The sequence below is a fragment of the Malus sylvestris genome, chromosome 12 (genome assembly GCF_916048215.2).
Source record: "Malus sylvestris chromosome 12, drMalSylv7.2, whole genome shotgun sequence".
NCBI classification, from domain to species: Eukaryota; Viridiplantae; Streptophyta; class Magnoliopsida; order Rosales; family Rosaceae; genus Malus; species Malus sylvestris.
This window is the reverse complement of record NC_062271.1, coordinates 26,140,075-26,157,296: the sequence shown is the minus strand read 5'-3', so window position 1 is coordinate 26,157,296 and position 17,222 is coordinate 26,140,075. Positions and strand designations below refer to the sequence as shown.

At 37.1% G+C, this 17,222-nt stretch overlaps 3 protein-coding genes across 6 annotated transcripts; 1 reads left to right on the top strand and 2 right to left on the bottom strand.

The window, feature by feature from the left end:
- The first annotated feature begins 1,387 nt into the window (after window positions 1-1,387).
- On the top strand, window positions 1,388-6,863 carry LOC126594045 (B3 domain-containing transcription repressor VAL2-like). 3 transcript variants are annotated; one of them, XM_050260244.1, is made up of 13 exons: window positions 1,388-1,727; window positions 1,884-2,011; window positions 2,583-2,664; window positions 2,776-2,877; window positions 3,190-3,842; window positions 3,972-4,068; window positions 4,198-4,372; window positions 4,637-4,713; window positions 4,814-5,212; window positions 5,350-5,399; window positions 5,494-5,607; window positions 5,689-5,756; window positions 5,942-6,863. In XM_050260244.1, the coding sequence occupies exons 2-13, from the start codon at window positions 1,899-1,901 to the stop codon at window positions 6,700-6,702; spliced, it is 2,691 nt and encodes an 896-aa protein (XP_050116201.1). In that variant the 5' UTR covers window positions 1,388-1,727; window positions 1,884-1,898; the 3' UTR covers window positions 6,703-6,863. The 3 variants fall into 3 exon arrangements, with proteins under 3 accessions (XP_050116201.1, XP_050116202.1, XP_050116200.1); XM_050260245.1 differs by having other exon boundaries at window positions 1,389-1,727; window positions 4,898-5,212; XM_050260243.1 differs by having other exon boundaries at window positions 1,389-1,727; window positions 4,790-5,212.
- A 205-nt stretch (window positions 6,864-7,068) lies between these two features.
- LOC126594046 (probable serine/threonine-protein kinase PBL1) lies at window positions 7,069-10,877 on the bottom strand. 2 transcript variants are annotated; one of them, XM_050260247.1, is made up of 6 exons: window positions 10,634-10,877; window positions 10,436-10,544; window positions 9,109-9,803; window positions 8,370-8,627; window positions 8,055-8,174; window positions 7,069-7,899 (listed from the first exon to the last, which is right to left on the bottom strand). In XM_050260247.1, the coding sequence occupies exons 3-6, from the start codon at window positions 9,757-9,759 to the stop codon at window positions 7,270-7,272; spliced, it is 1,659 nt and encodes a 552-aa protein (XP_050116204.1). In that variant the 5' UTR covers window positions 9,760-9,803; window positions 10,436-10,544; window positions 10,634-10,877; the 3' UTR covers window positions 7,069-7,269. The 2 variants fall into 2 exon arrangements, with proteins under 2 accessions (XP_050116204.1, XP_050116203.1); XM_050260246.1 differs by lacking the exon at window positions 10,436-10,544 and having other exon boundaries at window positions 10,634-10,876.
- A 3,537-nt stretch (window positions 10,878-14,414) lies between these two features.
- Window positions 14,415-15,583, bottom strand: LOC126594044 (uncharacterized). The gene is made up of 2 exons (XM_050260242.1): window positions 14,933-15,583; window positions 14,415-14,825 (listed from the first exon to the last, which is right to left on the bottom strand). The coding sequence occupies exons 1-2, from the start codon at window positions 15,338-15,340 to the stop codon at window positions 14,709-14,711; spliced, it is 525 nt and encodes a 174-aa protein (XP_050116199.1). The 5' UTR covers window positions 15,341-15,583; the 3' UTR covers window positions 14,415-14,708.
- Window positions 15,584-17,222: the final 1,639 nt, after the last annotated feature.

Here is a 17,222-nt window from a genome sequence, read left to right as displayed (position 1 = left end):
GCTCTGATACCAAATTGTCACATCCTGACCTGGGATCCACCACATCCCAAGCTCGACTTCGCCGTAGCACGATATTGTCCACTTTGGGCCCCGACCACGCCCTCACCGTTTTGTTTCTGGGAACTCACACGAGAACTTCTCAGTGGGTCACCCATCCTGGGATTTCTCTTGCTGCGATCTCGCTTAACTTCGAAGTTCCTACGAAACCCGAAGCCAGTGAGATCCCAAAAGGCTTCGTGTTATATAGAGGTGGGTATGTACATTTAAGGCATAAATGATCCACTCCCCTGAGCGATGTGGGATCTAACATTTTAATTAGTCAGAATTTACATTACAACTGCAACACGTTTCTCTCACTTCATCAGCTCACTTTCGTAAAATAAATCAAATTTAATGTTCTCTTCGAATCACATTGTTAGCCATGTGGCATGTAAGTTTTTATCACTTAGAGCTTTGAGAACTCAATTTCTCAGAAAGTGGTTCTGTCCAGTGTAAATAAAAATTTATCGCTTCATCGATTAACTCTCACAAAGTGAATCTGTATAGTTCAAAATTTGAAGACTTTCTTCAGCTCATGAGGGAATTTATGTGATAGGTAAGGTTTTCTCACTTCGTGAACTAAGTTTGATAGAGCATATCTACCTAAATTTCTCTTGATTCTTCGGCTGTATCTCACAAAGCTAATGTATTTAATTCAAAACGTTGCAATCAAGGTGGAAGCTCGATAGGTAAATTTTCTCGCTTTTCCAGTTTCACAAAATAGATTTACTAGTTACAGGTAAGTTTCTCTCGCTTCTTTAGCTAGTTTATCTCATAAAACAAATCTATTTAATTCATGGTTTTGTCAAAGTACGATGTCATCTCAACTGCATGTAAGTCTATTTTCCAGTTGCATGTAAGTTTCTCTTGCTTCGACATCTCAATCTCGGACAATAAATCTATTTAAGTCAATATTTTCTCTTTTCTTTTTGGTTTAAATTTCAAGCAAAAATGGTTAGTAACCCTGCGTTTGGATGAATACTTTAAGATTATTAAGAAATTCCAACATGATGATTATGTGGTGGCGGTGATTATGGTTGCGGGTGGTGAAGGTGGTGGGTGGCTTGGATGAATAAATTTTCATATTTATAAAGGAAAACTAATGAAAATGGCTTGAAAACTTTTGAGTTTTAATCAAAATGACAAAAATGTGTTGTAAGTAAATAGTATCAGAAATGAATTTTTAGAATAAAAATATTATTTTTATTAAAAATGAGGTCGAAAATGTTTCGATAAAACTCCTTATTTATAAATCTAAATAAAAAAATTGATGCATGTGGATTTATGAATTTCAACTTTTGTCGAAATTCCAAACTTATTTTCCACGTCCAAACACAGTGAAAGTGAAAAAGAGAGAAGGTGGGCGAGTTGGCCGAGTCTTGAAGCATAATCATCATCGTGCATGCATTTTGTGCATTTGTCTTTCAATTTTCAACTCTGCATGCACACGCTCCCCTTCTCCCTACCCAACAACCGCCGATCCAACTCTCAGCTCGCCAGAATCCAATTTCAACTCCAAGTCTTCGACCATTCCGCCGTTTCCTTCCCGGCAAAATCGCCGATCCAACACCAATCCCCCCGCCGCCGAAAAACCAGAGTGGTAGCAGACTCGCCCCCGCCGCCTTCCACTCCTATCTGCTCAAATGAAGCAGTTCTGATTCTGTTCAGCTGAAAGCTGCAAGCTTGAGGTTGATTTCTTCTCCGTTGTGCTTCTCTGTTCGTAGCTTTGCTGTTTGATCGGTCAATTTTCGGTTTTTTGCTTTCTCCGAAATCGTGACGATTAGATTTGGGGATTTTGTTGGATTAATTTCTGGGCGGATCCATTTTTTTTTGAAATTTTACAGAATTTAAGTGCGGAAATGGAGCGGCGGACTTGCATGAACGCTGCTTGCGGGACCTCGACGTCGATCGAGTGGAAGAGAGGTTGGGCTTTGCGATCTGGCGGATTCGCCAATCTTTGTCTCAAGTGCTGGTAATTAGTTCATCAGATTTTGCTTAAATTATTCAACTTTATGAATTTTACACCTCTGGATTTGGATTTTTTTTTTTTTAAATTCATGAACTTATTGGATTTTTTTTTTTTTACGGCCACATGATAAATGGTAGCTGTTGTTTGGATTTTTATTTTTATTTTTCCACGATTTTGCTCGTTTATTTTGGCATTTTATTTGTTATTTGTTGTATCTCTTACATCCGTATTTATTCAAACTGTCTGAATAATACATTTTAACCCGTAATATTCGATTTGATGTAATAATAAACGTTGATTATTAAAATCTAAGATATATTTAATTCTTCAGTACCACTAAATTATGTAAAGCTATGGTAACACCTATTCCGACGGAGAGAATGTAGAATTCTATTGTATTTTAGAACTTTAGAAGCTATGATAACACGTATTCTAAATGCTTTCGCGTGGATCACTTATGGTTGTTTGTTTCTAACTTACTAGCTGCTATCGTTCTATATATAAATTTGAAATAGCAATATGACATGAGAGATTTATGACTGGTATTGTGATATGAAATTGGCGTCGACACTAGGTCTGCGTATGAGCAATCAATTTATTGTGAGGTTTTCCACTCAAATGAATCCGGTTGGAGGGAGTGCGGAGTATGTGGCAAGGTGAGTGTATACCCAACAAAGAAATAACTTCGTGTTTGGTTTCTTGACTTCTTCCCCTTACTTTGGCTCTTCCATTCAACCATTTGCACTCAATAAATTTGTTTACTGCAGCGTCTACATTGCGGATGCATTGCTTCCACGTTACTTCTTGATCTTCTTGACTGTGGTGGTGTGAGGTGCATAAAATGTGCAAAAGATTCGGGACCTCACCCTGTAAGATCAATTTCTATAATCATGTCAACCTTAACATACAGTTATGGTGGTGGATTTTGTGATATTTATAGTGATCCTTGGGGTGTGACAGCCCTAGCCTCAAAAAGGATTCATATGTCTTTCTTGGTATGGAAGACAAAGTGTCCCATGGTCTGATTTTGGTTAACAACACCAAAGTCTTGTGATGTTCTCCACCGTCACAAAACTTCGGTTATTTCCTGCATTTAGGACTATAGCGGTATCATGCTGCATGCTTAAGTGTACTCATATAGCTTAGTACTCTATGATGATTTTTGAAATGCATTCACACAGATTTCAAGTGATGAAAAGCCTGATGTTCTTGGCACGCCCAAAATGAGTGAGCCGCAGTCAAATATTACAAACAATCAATTGGATGGACATAGTGTTGAAAAGTTGAAGCTTGTGCAGTTGGGAAATAATAAAGATTGTAATGGACTTATGAACTTGCTTCAACTTCGGAACAATGACACAAAAGGGTTAATGCTCAAATGGAAACATGATGAGGTTCCACCTCTTGGGGGTGAAATTGGAGGCACATGTTTTTCAAATTTCAATCAGGCATCCAATGGATCAGCTGAAGCTTCCACAGCAGAAGCTTTCAAGGCAAACTTGGGGATAAATAATTTATATGAATCACTTCCACGTACGAATTTGAGTATGACCCTCGGTTCACCTTTGGGAAAAGAAAATCCTTTTCCTAGTGCCATTGTTGATGAAAGGGAACACAGCATGACATCCTCTCCACTCACACCAGGAGCTAGGTCTCGACATCTTTTTCCAAAGCCCCCCAAATTGGCCCTTTCCACAGGTTTGGAGGAAAATTCTACAATGGTTTCACATGCACGTGTGGCAAGGCCACCTACCGAAGGACGGGGACGGAATCAGCTACTTCCCCGCTATTGGCCCAGGATTACAGACCAGGAATTACAGCAAATATCTGGAGAGTATCCATAATTCATTTCTTACTTTATTCATAAGTTAATTACTACCTCATCAAAACCATAAATAAAATAAGGAAAATTTTCATGATTGTCCCTCTAACTCAGCCTATGACTTCCTTAACTTTGATCAAGTTCAAATTCTACAATTGTTCCTTTGTTTGAAAAAATGCTAAGTGCCAGTGATGCTGGTCGAATTGGTCGTTTGGTGCTCCCTAAAGCTTGTGCTGAAGTAAGTATTCTAGTTTATAATCCCCAACATTTCTCTGATATTTGTGGTCATACCCATCATCTTTATTGTTTCATTACCCTATTTTTCTCTACAAGCTCTTGTTACAGTCAAGTATAAACCACTCTGCAGGCATATTTTCCTCCCATCTCTCAACCGGAGGGCCTTCCTTTAAGGATTCAAGATGTGAAGGGAAAAGAATGGGTGTTTCAGTTCAGATTCTGGCCGAATAACAACAGTAGGATGTATGTTTTGGAGGGTGTAACGCCCTGCATACAGTCCATGCAGTTGCAGGCTGGAGATACTGGTAATTCTCAGTGACTGCATTTGTATATGTTTTTGCAAGTGCGTGTGTGTGTTTTTAGATTTGGGATTTTCTTTTACTCCACTAGAAGGCCTTTTGGGACCTTGGACCTTTGATTATGGTGCATTCTGAAAAAAGAAAAAAAGTTTGTTTGTCAGACCCTATTGTCTTTCTAAATGATTTTCCAGGGTAATTAGTGAAAACCACTTTCGGTGGAGAAATGTTTTACACTACTTATGTGATATTTTTTTATTAATTTTTGTACAGTGACTTTCAGTCGTATGGATCCTGAAGGAAAACTAATTATGGGGTTTCGAAAAGCATCAAATACTGTTTCAATGCAGGTAAAAGCCTCTTTCATTTGTCACATTAACAAAATGGATAATATATTATTGATATGCAAGTTATTAAAATAAACAGGATACCCATCTTACTGCCATTCAGAATGGCCCTCACTCAAGTGAAACTTTGTTTACGGGTGTTTTTGAGAACCTTCCTGTAATAAGTGGTTACCCTGGCCTTCTTCAGTCACTTAAGGGAAGCATGGATCCCCATCTAAATGCACTGTCGAAACACTTGACTACAGCTAGTGGTGATATTAGCTGGAATAAAACCGAGAAGCAGGAAGGGTGGACAAGGGAAGGATTGCTGATGCCATCATTAATTCCTGAGAGGAAAAGAACTAGAAATATAGGATCCAAGAGTAAGAGGATGCTCATTGATAGCCAAGATGCTCTAGAGCTGAAGCTTACTTGGGAAGAGGCTCAGGATTTGCTTCGTCCACCTCCAGCTTCCAAGCCAAGCACTGTCGTGATTGAGGATCTGGAGTTCGAAGAATATGAAGTAAGTGCTGTCATTGAGATTTTCCAGGTCACTAGAGAACATACTGTTGATATATGTACGCAGTTATTTCTAATGATAGATACTATGATGGTCATAGATCGCATGGCTATTAATAACTATAAATTTGTGTTATTTAGGAACCTCCAGTGTTTGGAAAGAGGAGTATTTTCACAGCCCGGTCAACTGGGTAAGAACGTACAAAGAGAAAATTCTCCTCTGTCATTAGACTCATTACACAATTTGTCCTGTACCAATTCAATTGAAAATTTCTGATTCTTTAGGGAACAAGAGCAATGGGTGCAGTGTGATAGTTGCTCTAAATGGCGAAGATTGCCAGCTGATGCACTACTTTCATCTAAGTGGATATGCGCAGACAATGCTTGGGATCGAAGCAGGTTAGCAATTTTTTCTTTTATTCTACAAAATTTCTTGCAGTAACAGAAGTGCTTAACATGTCTCTAACTTTGTCTCGTCAGGTCTTTGTGCTCTATACCAGATGAATTGAGCCCAAGGGAACTGGAAAATTTTCTCAGAATGTGTAAGGGTATGATGCCATCTTAATTCTCTCTCTTAATTTTTAAGGATCAGATATCATCCGTTTACTTTTACATTTATGGTCCCGAGTCTCCCAACTCCTGTAGAATTACACTCTTCATGCGAAAATTAAAAGTTCAAATTTCTCATCAAATTATATCTAGAAAATGTTTGAATTAATGTATTGTTTTACAGAATCCAAGAAAAGGAGAATAGCGGCAGACCCTAGGCCAACCCCGGAGCACGAAGCTTCTGGCCTTGATGCTTTGGCCAATGCTGCAATACTCGGAGGCAGTGTGGCCAATCCAGAAGCTGCATCAGTTGCTACGACAACAAAACATCCCAGGCATCGTCCTGGCTGCTCATGCATTGTGTGCATCCAGCCCCCAAGTGGAAAGGGCAAACATAAGCCTACATGCACATGCAACGTGTGCTTGACCGTCAAACGCCGTTTCAAAACCATGATGATCAACAAGAAGAAACGCCAATCAGAGCGGGAAGCAGAGATTGCGTACAGAAGCCAGCACACATGGACCCCTAGGGATGAAGCAGAAGTAGACAGCACTTCTAGGCTTGTATCATCACACGTTGATCCTTCAGACAATGAGGCCAAGTCTGCAAATGAATCAGAAACCAAGAGCCAAAGCAAACTGGCTGAAACCGGGAAGGGAATACTAGACCTGAATTCCCATCCAGGCCGAGAAGGAGACTTACAAGCAGGGCCAGACCATGTGAGTATGATATCTCTTGTACAAGTAGCAACTCTTCCTCTTGAGACATATATGAAACACAATGGTATTACCAGCTTGATATCTGACCAACGGGAAAGTTCGACATCACATGTTCCCCCACAAGCCGCTAATGAGACCGAGGAACAACTCGATGAGAATCGCTGTCCAGAGCAGGAAAGCGGGGGTGAAAAAAGGCAGGATAAAAGCCTAGATGACCCTCTATGATGATTTCCAGGTTTTTTTCTTTTCGACTTGTTTCTTGTATAATTACAGATATTTTGTGCCTGTTTTATTTTGTTTGCTAAATGTTTTTAGCTGAGTGTGAATGTACGTTACATTAAAATTAACTTGTAAATTAATGTGACAAAAATAAGTCTCAAATTCAACTTCTCGTCTCTATATTTCATATTTTATATCTATACATATTGGACGTACATAAATGCATCCTGAATTCAAATCCTTCCCATTCAATTTGTCACCTAGTTTAAATTAAAGTAACAATATCGCTTGTATTAAACAAAAAACGCGTACTTAAAACTTTAAACGATGAGACGGCTTGAAAAACAGGAACTGAATTGATTGGAATTCGAGTAGACGAGAGGGAAACTAGATGTTTACTAGTACCAACCAGTGATGCATTGTATCTACAAGAGGAGGACATCCTCGCTGTTTCGTCGTCTGCAAGACGAGACGACAGTAAGGTGGAATCACATCTTTTATCTTCTATATATTGTGTTGAATCACGACGAACAAATGAAAAAATAAAATGAAAAAACGGCACATTATAAACAATCAAAATCCCTCAACACTAGCCCTAGGAACAGTCGATGATGATGATTTTTGGCTTTCCTGCCGGTCTAGCCCCTCAAAGGTGAGAGTGGAGGAGCAAGCACGTGGAGGTAGAGCCGTAAGTGGGGCAGGTCGTCTTGTAGGTGAAATGGATGGACGGGCGGCTGATGGTGGTGAAGGAGAGAAACTTAACCGAGGCGCAGGGGTAAGAATTCCGTTAAGGCTGGGTGATCTTGACATGTGTTTTCCGGCAAATGCTGGCTCTTGCAACGGAAACCTGCACGAGTGCTTCATGTCTTGTATGATCTTGAGATGCTGAACTACGGTTCTCATGGTAGGTCTTTCTGATGGGTCCTTCTGAAGGCATTTCTGTGCAATGTCTGACACCCTTCTGGCTGCTTGGGATGGGAAGCGACCTTTCAGCTGAGGATCCATGATTAGTGAAAGTCGGCAGTCATCGGCTAAGAAAGGCCGGCTCCACTTAACTAAATTCCTCTCTTCCTTGGGGTGACGGCTGTCTAGATTCCTCCGGCCAGTGAGTAGTTCCAGAAGAACAATTCCGAAACTCCAGACGTTGCTTTTTGGAGTAAGCATTCCTCTCTCGAGTGTCTCCACTGATAGATTTGCCACTGCCTGGATAATGATAAGAAGAAAGGTTACTCATTTTAGAGATGTATCAGATCATGTTGAAATTGTAAGTTTGTGTGGGAAATTAGTGCCTACAGACAAGGTTTGAAGACTAATAGGTAATAACTACTCTGAAGTGTAAACAGAATCAACGAACTTACAACGGAACTATTGGAGATCTCTGCCTCGGGAATTTGGCCGACACAACCATATCCTGAAAGCTTTGCACTAAAATCTTTATCAATCTGTATGTTGGCGGTTGAAAATTCATTGTACATTGCCTGCAGATATGTGAGGTAATTCAGTCATCACAGAGATGTAGGGATACATGCGATGACATTATCTTTTACAAGACAGTTACTTAAAATATCTAAACACTACGATCAACTAGCAATATCAGCTACATAATGCATTGTACATGCTTCATTTATTTCAACTGTCTTTGAAAAACAGATTCAAGCAAACGTTCTAATTACCTGGAAAGGCCCTTCTTCATGCAAGAAAGTAAGACCTTGTGCAGCACATAAAGCAATTTTCATTCTTGTATTCCAGTCTATCGGAGGCTTCTCTGACCTTCCATACAAAAGCCGGTCTAAACTTCCATGATAGAGCCTCTCATACACCAGCATTTTCTGTTCCGAACCCTCACGTGCATGGAAGCCAAGCAATTTACAGAGGTTTGGATGTTGCAAAGTTGCAAGGGTGTTTATCTCATTTATGAACTCCTTTAAACCCTAAAAAGAAGAAAAAAGAAAGCGGGATTATTTCGCAAACAATCTCAAGTACACGAGCAGAAGCAATTCCTAAACACATGATTGGAACATTGTTCCATAGCACAAGGCATTTAATTAACTATGCGCTTGGATATCGAAGAAGATAAATGTGAAAACGTGTTTTGAGATGAGGAATGCAGAACTTGGGCCCGAAACACTTCATCGTGTAAACTGTAAAAAACATGAGATGCTACTTATATTCTCAATTACCTCCTATATTATGGCAAACATAATTTATTTCTTGCAACACTTTCATGCTAATGGGTCCATTTGTTAATCCCTAAATAAATAGATAAAACTCTAAAAATTCACCCACAAGTAGAAGTAATTCTCCAAGATTCAATTATCAACCTTCAAAGTTTGTCTAAAATTCAACCAGAGGCCAAAAAACATGAGAAATCTGCAATCTTCATCATAATCAACTGAATATTTTATATGCTACCTGAGTGGATGGGTGAAGGCGAGTAACAGTAGCTTCAAACTTTTTTGAACTCGATGAGTCATCTCCAAATGAAGCCTTATATATAATAGAAGAAAGGCCTTCCGACATGCATCGGTCTGAAGAAAAGTTGTGGCAAGCTGATGCTATTTCTTCATATAAAAAGTTCCGTAGTGTTCCAGTAGGTATTGTTCCGGTAGGTAGTGCTGCCGTAGGAGGGAGTGGCAATGGTCCAGAAGCATAGAGAGGGCCGCTATTAGTCACTGACTTAAAACTTCCCGTAGTTCTCAGTGCAGCGGCAACCTGGGGCGATGGGAGAGGAAGAGGTTGGGGAACCGGTGACAATTGTTCTTTCGCTGTTCCAGGCCGGTACTTTGAGTCTTCTGGTTCTTCATATTCAGAGAGGTCGTCTTGGTCTGCTGCATCAAGGGTCGACGGAGCTGATAATGCTCGTGCTCTATTGCTGATGACTCTATTAACTGGTTGAATAGGTTTCACTCTGTTCCTAAAACTCGGGGGTGCAGACTGTAGTGATCGTGTCTGGATTTGGGGTTCAGGCAATGCAGCTGGTTTTTGCTCCTTCGGGACACGCTTATTATAAATAGTCTGCTCAGACTTCTTCTTTTTGCACTTCAAACCTGTGAAGCACCCCATATTATGTTCGAAACTTTTTTCTGCGTGTAGACGGCCTTAACTTTCTGCGACAGAGAAACAAAGTGGACATGATGTTAGCTTATGTGCGCGAAAACGAAACCAACGAACCAATCGGAACTCTACGAAAAGAACATAAAAAAATTATGTCCAGGAATAATGTTAAACTGGATAATCAGATGACGAATTCGAAACAAAAGAAGCCGATTTAATTGACTGATAGATGGAATATGCATCTTCTCCAAAAAATGATAAAAACAACAGTAATTGAGGGCATCCAATTAAACAGTAAGGTTCTGAAACAGATGCATTCTACTACAGAAATCTGGAAAACGAAAATCATGAGTGGAAATCCAAATCACATCACTTAAATACCTAAATCTCCCTAATGCCAACTTGCAAATTACATAATATTCTCCACCAGTGAACAATTTTTCTACTAAATTTCAAGGAATCAAACTATGAACCCATTAATCGATTCTTGCTCCTTTCAAAAATTGAAAAATCACCAGTCAATCAGCATCCATTCAACTTCATAAACATTCCCAGCCCAGATCCATAAAACCCAAAAATTCTATCCCAAAAATTAGACAAAAACCTATAAATCACAATTGGATAATCACCAAGGAGCTGAAATAAAATTACCCATTTGTACAATATAATCGAATCGGCAGCATACCCAAAAAAAAGTGACAGACAGATGAATCCCACAACACGCGTGCCCATAATTTTCTCGAGAAAATCTCGGCCAGGAAGAAAAAAAGGAGGCAAAAATTCACCTTTACAAGCTTTCAAAGAGCAAAACAGAACAGTGAAATGAAAATACATAAAGCAATTAAATAATACAATTCAACAGACAAAAAGAAGAAAAAATTACCAGCTTTCATGCAGCTTCAAATGGATTGAGAGAAATGGTGCAAAAATTGGAATATATGGGGTTATATTTTGGAGGAGAAAGAACCGGAAACAAGTCAAAGAAAGCAGATTGGGAAAGGTGAGGGAACTGGAAAGATTTTAGAGAGGGAGAGAAAAGCAGACAATAGATGATTTGGGAATATTGGAATTGGGAGAGAGAGAGAGAGAGAGAGAGAGAGAGGAGCCTCAAAGAGGAAGGGAGCCCAATGAGCAATGGTCAAACCTACCAAAAACCATTATTTAATTAACATTAAAAAGTACCATTATTATTATTATTATCCTAAAACAACAGAATTTGCTTTCTCATTTTTGACGATTTTGCCCTTGAAGCAATGAAAAAATAAAAACTAGTGAATATGATTTGAAAATTATGAGTTTTAACGATAAAGATAAAATAAAGGGTAAAATGAATAGTACCATGAATGATTTTTTAGTGTAAAAATATGGTTTTTCATTAAAGTGAACAGTATCGAGAGGTTTTCGATAAAGTTCCCATGAAAATAATCTTATATGGGAGAGATTTTTCAATGTACCGGAAACATTCTCGGTACATCAAATATAGTAATATAATAAATTGAAACCTTGAAAGAAAATTTTTAATAAATTGTATTACCACACTTAGTGTATTAGACGTATTTCTTTTACACTAAAAATTTTTCTCTTTATATATGGAGATTGAACCTAGAAGATCATTTAGGCTGACCATAAACTTTTGTGCTCATATTTGAGTAAATACAAGCTTTGAGGAAAAATGAGTTTTATTTGTATCAATAAACTTGTCTTCTATTGCATGATTGTGTATTGGAGGTGTAAGAAATGCTAACAATAATGAATCATCATCATCAAAGTGGGATTCTTTACGAACTTTCTGTCATTTTACTGTTTAACGTTAATTTATCTACATATATTGTGAAATATTGTGTCAAAAGCATAAGGCGGCAGAGAGTTCATAGAAAGTCCCATTATTGTCTCTCTTATTGTTATACGTTTTGAACAAATTATTCTTGGTTTTTGAAGTCTCCATTTTCACACCAAAGAAACTAATTATTTCATATTTGTGGTACAATTAAAGCTCAATTTGTCTTAGATTCGACTCATGCTCATATCAATGAAGACTTACTACAAATTCTTGACTGATTTTTAATGTTTACGTAGGAATATTAATACAAGGGTTGAAGTTGCTTTTTGCTAATAAAAATACTTCTGATAATATCCTAACATCGAAACTTAGAAATATTTTTAGGTCATAGAAGTAGTTTCAGCAAAATCAACTAATACTAAAAAGCATTTGTACTTTAATTAAAATTGCAAAATAAGTCTAATAAAATTAGTTTAATTTAAACGCTTATGATCATAAGTGTTTTTAAACAAAAACAGTTTGAAACGAGCTTACTTCTATGAATAGTAAAATCTCTTAAATTATTGTTTTTCAAGCCTTGGTTCGTCTAATGGCGATGAAAGTGACCGACCATGATTTTTTAAAGCATCGCTTAGAAATGCTTGAATTGTATAAGGGTAGTGATATTGCATGTTCGTTTTTTGTCTCACACATTTAATTAGTTTTTGTCGATTAATTTCTTCATTTCATTCAATTCGACTGTTAAAAATTAAGAGAATAAGTTAAAATGAATTAACTATAATAATTTAGTTTAAATTTGTAAAATCAAACTTAAAATTTCTCACGTAAAAAAAAATACTACTAGACAGTTATATAAGTGGCAATTGACTAGTGTCTTGCAGCCACAAGATATGGGGGAGAGAGAGAGGACCAAATGGTAAATTCAATCATTGATCACGATTTTCAACGAAGAGCGCCTCGATTGAAGTGATATCCCAGTCAAAGTTTTAGAAATTTTAATTTGTATTTAAAAGGGCATGTGTCCAGTGTGGTCAAAGAAACCTATCGGTATAGGTCTTTGACTCCCGACCTCCCCCGTCCGATGTGCGAGTGCCGGCAGATCGACGGCCAACATGTGGCCTACAGAAAAGGGAACCTGGGTCCCACTGACATCAACTCACTTTCTTATAGTTTGTCGTTTTAATAAGCAAAGGGGAGTATTTTGTATTACGCATGGAGGACTAATTTCTAAAAAACTTTAGACGCTAGTTTAGCGGTGAGTTGGTGCCTACGCGATCTAGAATGATTTAGGTAAATTTTTTATATATCTTGTAAATAAGTGCATATTAATACTTACAAAAAATTATACTTGTATGAAATCCATAGATAAGATAATAAAAAAAATGATAAAATACAAAAAAAATATCCAACAAGTCCAAAATTTAAAAATACATTAAGCATATATGTCATATAATCATATTGAGGAGTATTGTAAGATAGCACATGTACAACAAGTTCACAATTTTAAACCACTTAGACTTAGATAGGGTTTTTTATTTTATTTTTTAATTTCATTAAAAAAAAATTATTTTATTTTTTAATTTCATTAAAAAAAAAAAAAAACCATCTAGGTCGCCTAGCGCACCTAGAGCCCATCTGATTTTTCCAACTGGTTTACAAGAAAACACTTCGGCTCACCACCGCCTAGCCTAGGCCGTTTTTAGAACATTGCTAATTCCTTATCATCAAACCCATTCGTGGTCCGTGTGCACCCTCGTTCGACCATTTCCCAATTTACACTTTTCTTGATGATTTCAGTTACAATAACTGAAATTGATATGATTAGATAAAATGTAACGTAAAGTATCTGACTTGAATACGATGAATCTTTGAATCGACAGTTTATGATTAGTCGTAACAAATTAGCTTCTGATATTTGAATCTTTATTAAAGGAGGCAGAAATCAAAGGAAGAGCGCTAGTGACTATTTTTTTTTTCTTTCTATATTCGCTTCATTCTCTAATTAATACATTTGCGAAAAGAAATTAACACATTGCAACAAGACACATAGGTACAATATGGAGAGATTAAATCTTCTGCATCCAAAATGGTGCAACCTCTTATCTGTGGCCCTAATTAATGACTAACACATGTTAACTTTCTAACAACAAAATTAACAAAAGTTAAATTTATAAACACGTGTCAAAGATTGAGGTTATAGAGAGACCACATCCATTTTGGACGCGGAAAATTTGATCTCCAAAATGGAGGATTAGTAGAATTTTATTGACCAAAGAAAAAAGTAAACCCAAGAAATTTCTCTTGTACGTGTAGTGATGAAATTCATGAGAGCTTTTGAAAAGTTCTTTTGTGACTTGGAAGCTGAATCTAGGTTTGTTTTCGAATGGCACAAGCTAAACTCAAAATCCAATGTGGGCTTGGACTAAAAGAAAGATCCAATGTGGGCTGATTTAAGTGAGTCCAATGATTACTCACATGGGCCTATTAAGATAGCTCATTTACTTGGGGTTCAGTCTTATTGACCTAAGAGTATGCATGCCTCTGATAATGTTACCCTAAGCAAATGACGTGTTTATTAATTCGTAATTCGAATTGAAATAAAATGTTAGATTTCAATTATAGAGTATCCATGTGTTTACCAAATATTCAGAATAAGAAAGAAGATGGAGCCCAAACGAATTTAAAAACCCAACTTCTCATTTTAGAGAAATTGGACTAATTTTTAGAGATGAGAGGTATTTTAATCATGAGAGATGTCGAGAGTTAGGAGAGCGATATTTTAGCCATTATGCTCTCACTTTTGTTTCAAGACTACCTTTTGTTTTAGGACAATATGTTAAGTCAGTTGATTAGAAGTTAGAACATAGTGTTTGTCTCTTTACACTTTTCGTATTAAAACAGTATGTTAAGTCAGTTAATTATGCTCTCGAGATACAAGATACCAAATCACATCTCACCAATAAACACCAAGATCTAAGCACTCAAAACTAATACAAATTAAACCCCAAAATCCTCATAACATCTTGTTATACAACAAGCGAATCAAATTAAGAACTTCGACCATCCATAAGTGGCATAGTTCCAAGCCACTAGAAGCAGCAAGACGATGACCAAACTACACACAGTTACTCCTTTTCTAGGTCTGCTGGTAATTGATTCAAGTAGAAATGCGACAGCTCTAGTCATCAAAGTACCCGCAGAAATGATTTCCTGCCCAAATTTTTTTTTTTAATTTGAAACTTGAACAAAAATATTGGATCTTTATAGACCACAGCAACACTGTTTTTACTGTTTCCTGCAATAATAGTTTGAGATTTGACATACGTGCAAAAGTAACTCATGAACATGCAAAACAATAAATAAAAAATAATGCGTACGCGTCAAACTGTGATTCACATATACCTCATAAGCAAACTGTTTCAATTGATTTAGAGAGGATTCAGCTTCTGGGTACCGAGGTTTCTTACTGCGCCAAATGCGTAGTTTATTGATGATTTTAAGGAATCTGGATTTCAGGTGTTGCTTCCGCTGCTGCGGATGCCGCCTAGATACTAAATCTGTTGATTCTGAATTCTGTTTTGTTCTTTGATGAACTGTGGATTCTGAATTCACTCTCAGGAAAAAATTGCTAAGCTTGAGGGAAATCGAGAGACGTTGGAGCTTCCAAGCGGGCATGATTGTGTCGATTTGAATTTGAAATCGAAGTTCTTGGCTTTGGCTTGAACGTTGATTTTGCATTCTTGCTGCTGGTCCGCTTGCATGATGATGAAATACGAGCGGCGCTGAAGAGGTGGATCTGCTCGACGACATCTTGTGGATTTTACTAGCCGTTGTCCCATCATTTGAATTCTTCAAAAAGCCACTATTTTAGACGAAGAAATTGTTTTGGTTCGGGCCAAGTGTTGTGGGTTTCATAAACCTGGTCCTTCAGAAAGCGCTAGGGTTTGTCTTGTCTACTTCTTTTCTTGGTTAACAAATACTACGTTTTGGAACACAATTTCGTTCTGGAGCATAGTTTGAAATTCATTTGAGACGAGAAAATTTTCGTTGGTAATGATGAAATGACGATCACAACTCCAGAAGGCTATTTTTAGTGATCCGAAATCACTAAGGAAACCCTAAGAATTCATTGTTTCTCCTAAAACTTGTTTAACAAAAAACAAATTGTATAAGAGTGATAGTATTTAACGAATTTTTCGTCGTAAAATTACAATATGTGGTTTTATTCTCAGTCATAAATATATAACGAATATTTCTTTGATATAATTAATTTCGCCATTTTTAATGTGTGGATATGTATTTGATATTATTAATATTGGTGATACTTCAACCTCATAATTAAAGATATGCGGTTAAAAAGTTACTGCACTTTTAAGCAAATGAGGTTAATCGTAAAAAAACTATATATTTTATTGTGGATCATATTTTACTCATATTTATTGTGATCCGTAAGAATCTACTAACTTTTTTCTGCTCACACTGTTTACATCCACCCCAAAACAAGAAGAAGTGAATAAATCGTCCATTTCTTCCCCTTTGGCCCCGACTTTTCACATCAGATCCATAGCCATGCACCTGTCCAATTGATGAAAGGTTTCCCTTCAATTCAATGCAAGTACCTGCTAACTGCAAACAAGTGGTACTCGGCCAAGAGGCACAAATAGTGGGTGGTCCATGGTTCACTTATTGTTGATACAACGACAATTAGAAAATGTCGACATTTCTCTCACTTGGTCTTTGGCATAACTTGCAATCATAGAGGACTAGGCTCCACTGTTTTACAGCAGTAACTGAATCATGCATGCAACTTTCTGAAGTGCATGGACCGTTGATTCACGGCTCAAATAAATCCGCATGCGATTAGAGGATTAAGGTCACAAAACCCTAGGTTCTATGAGGGTGATGATTGATCTGTGAAACTGTGACTTTGGCGTTCTAGTTGAGAAGATATTCGAAGTCTATAACACTCTTATTTGTGTTGGTTTTACTCACATATTATAGCCAGTGTTTAAAATATCGATATATGGTGGAGATATCGATATGTAAATTTAGAGAAATATCTTTGATGGAAATTTGCAATGGAGTGGAAATACCAACTCATTTAGATTTAGTCGAAACTAAAGAAATTTTTCTCAAAAAAATGTAAAAGTTCAAAATCTGCAATGGATTTCGGCAAAATTTCTGTAGTTAATTGGTAAATATCGTTGATGTTCATTGATTTTCCTATTTATCATCGATATAGGGTGAAGTTTGCATTTCACCTCCCCTTTCCATATCGATCTTTGATTTTTTGGATATTTCAGAAATATCGATCATTTCATGGATATTTCACTTTAGCGATTTAGTTGCGTGTAAGTTATTCTCAAGTAGAAGATAAAGATCCAGAATAGAGGACAAAAGCTCATAAAACCCTAATTTGGGGAGTGATGCCAAATTGGAATGATATTCTATGCTCATAATACTTCGTCATGTGTTTTAACATATTCATATGACAACACACGATTAGTTTGAAATATTATCACCCTGCATTCCAGTTGCATGTAAGATTTTCTTAAAATAATATAAAGATCCTAATTAGCCAAAAAATAAAAAAATGAGGCGTCGGTCTTAAATCTTCTCTCTCCATCAATGAGAAACAAGAAATTTAATTCAAATTTGAAATCTCTTCCAACATCGAGAACAAACATAGCGG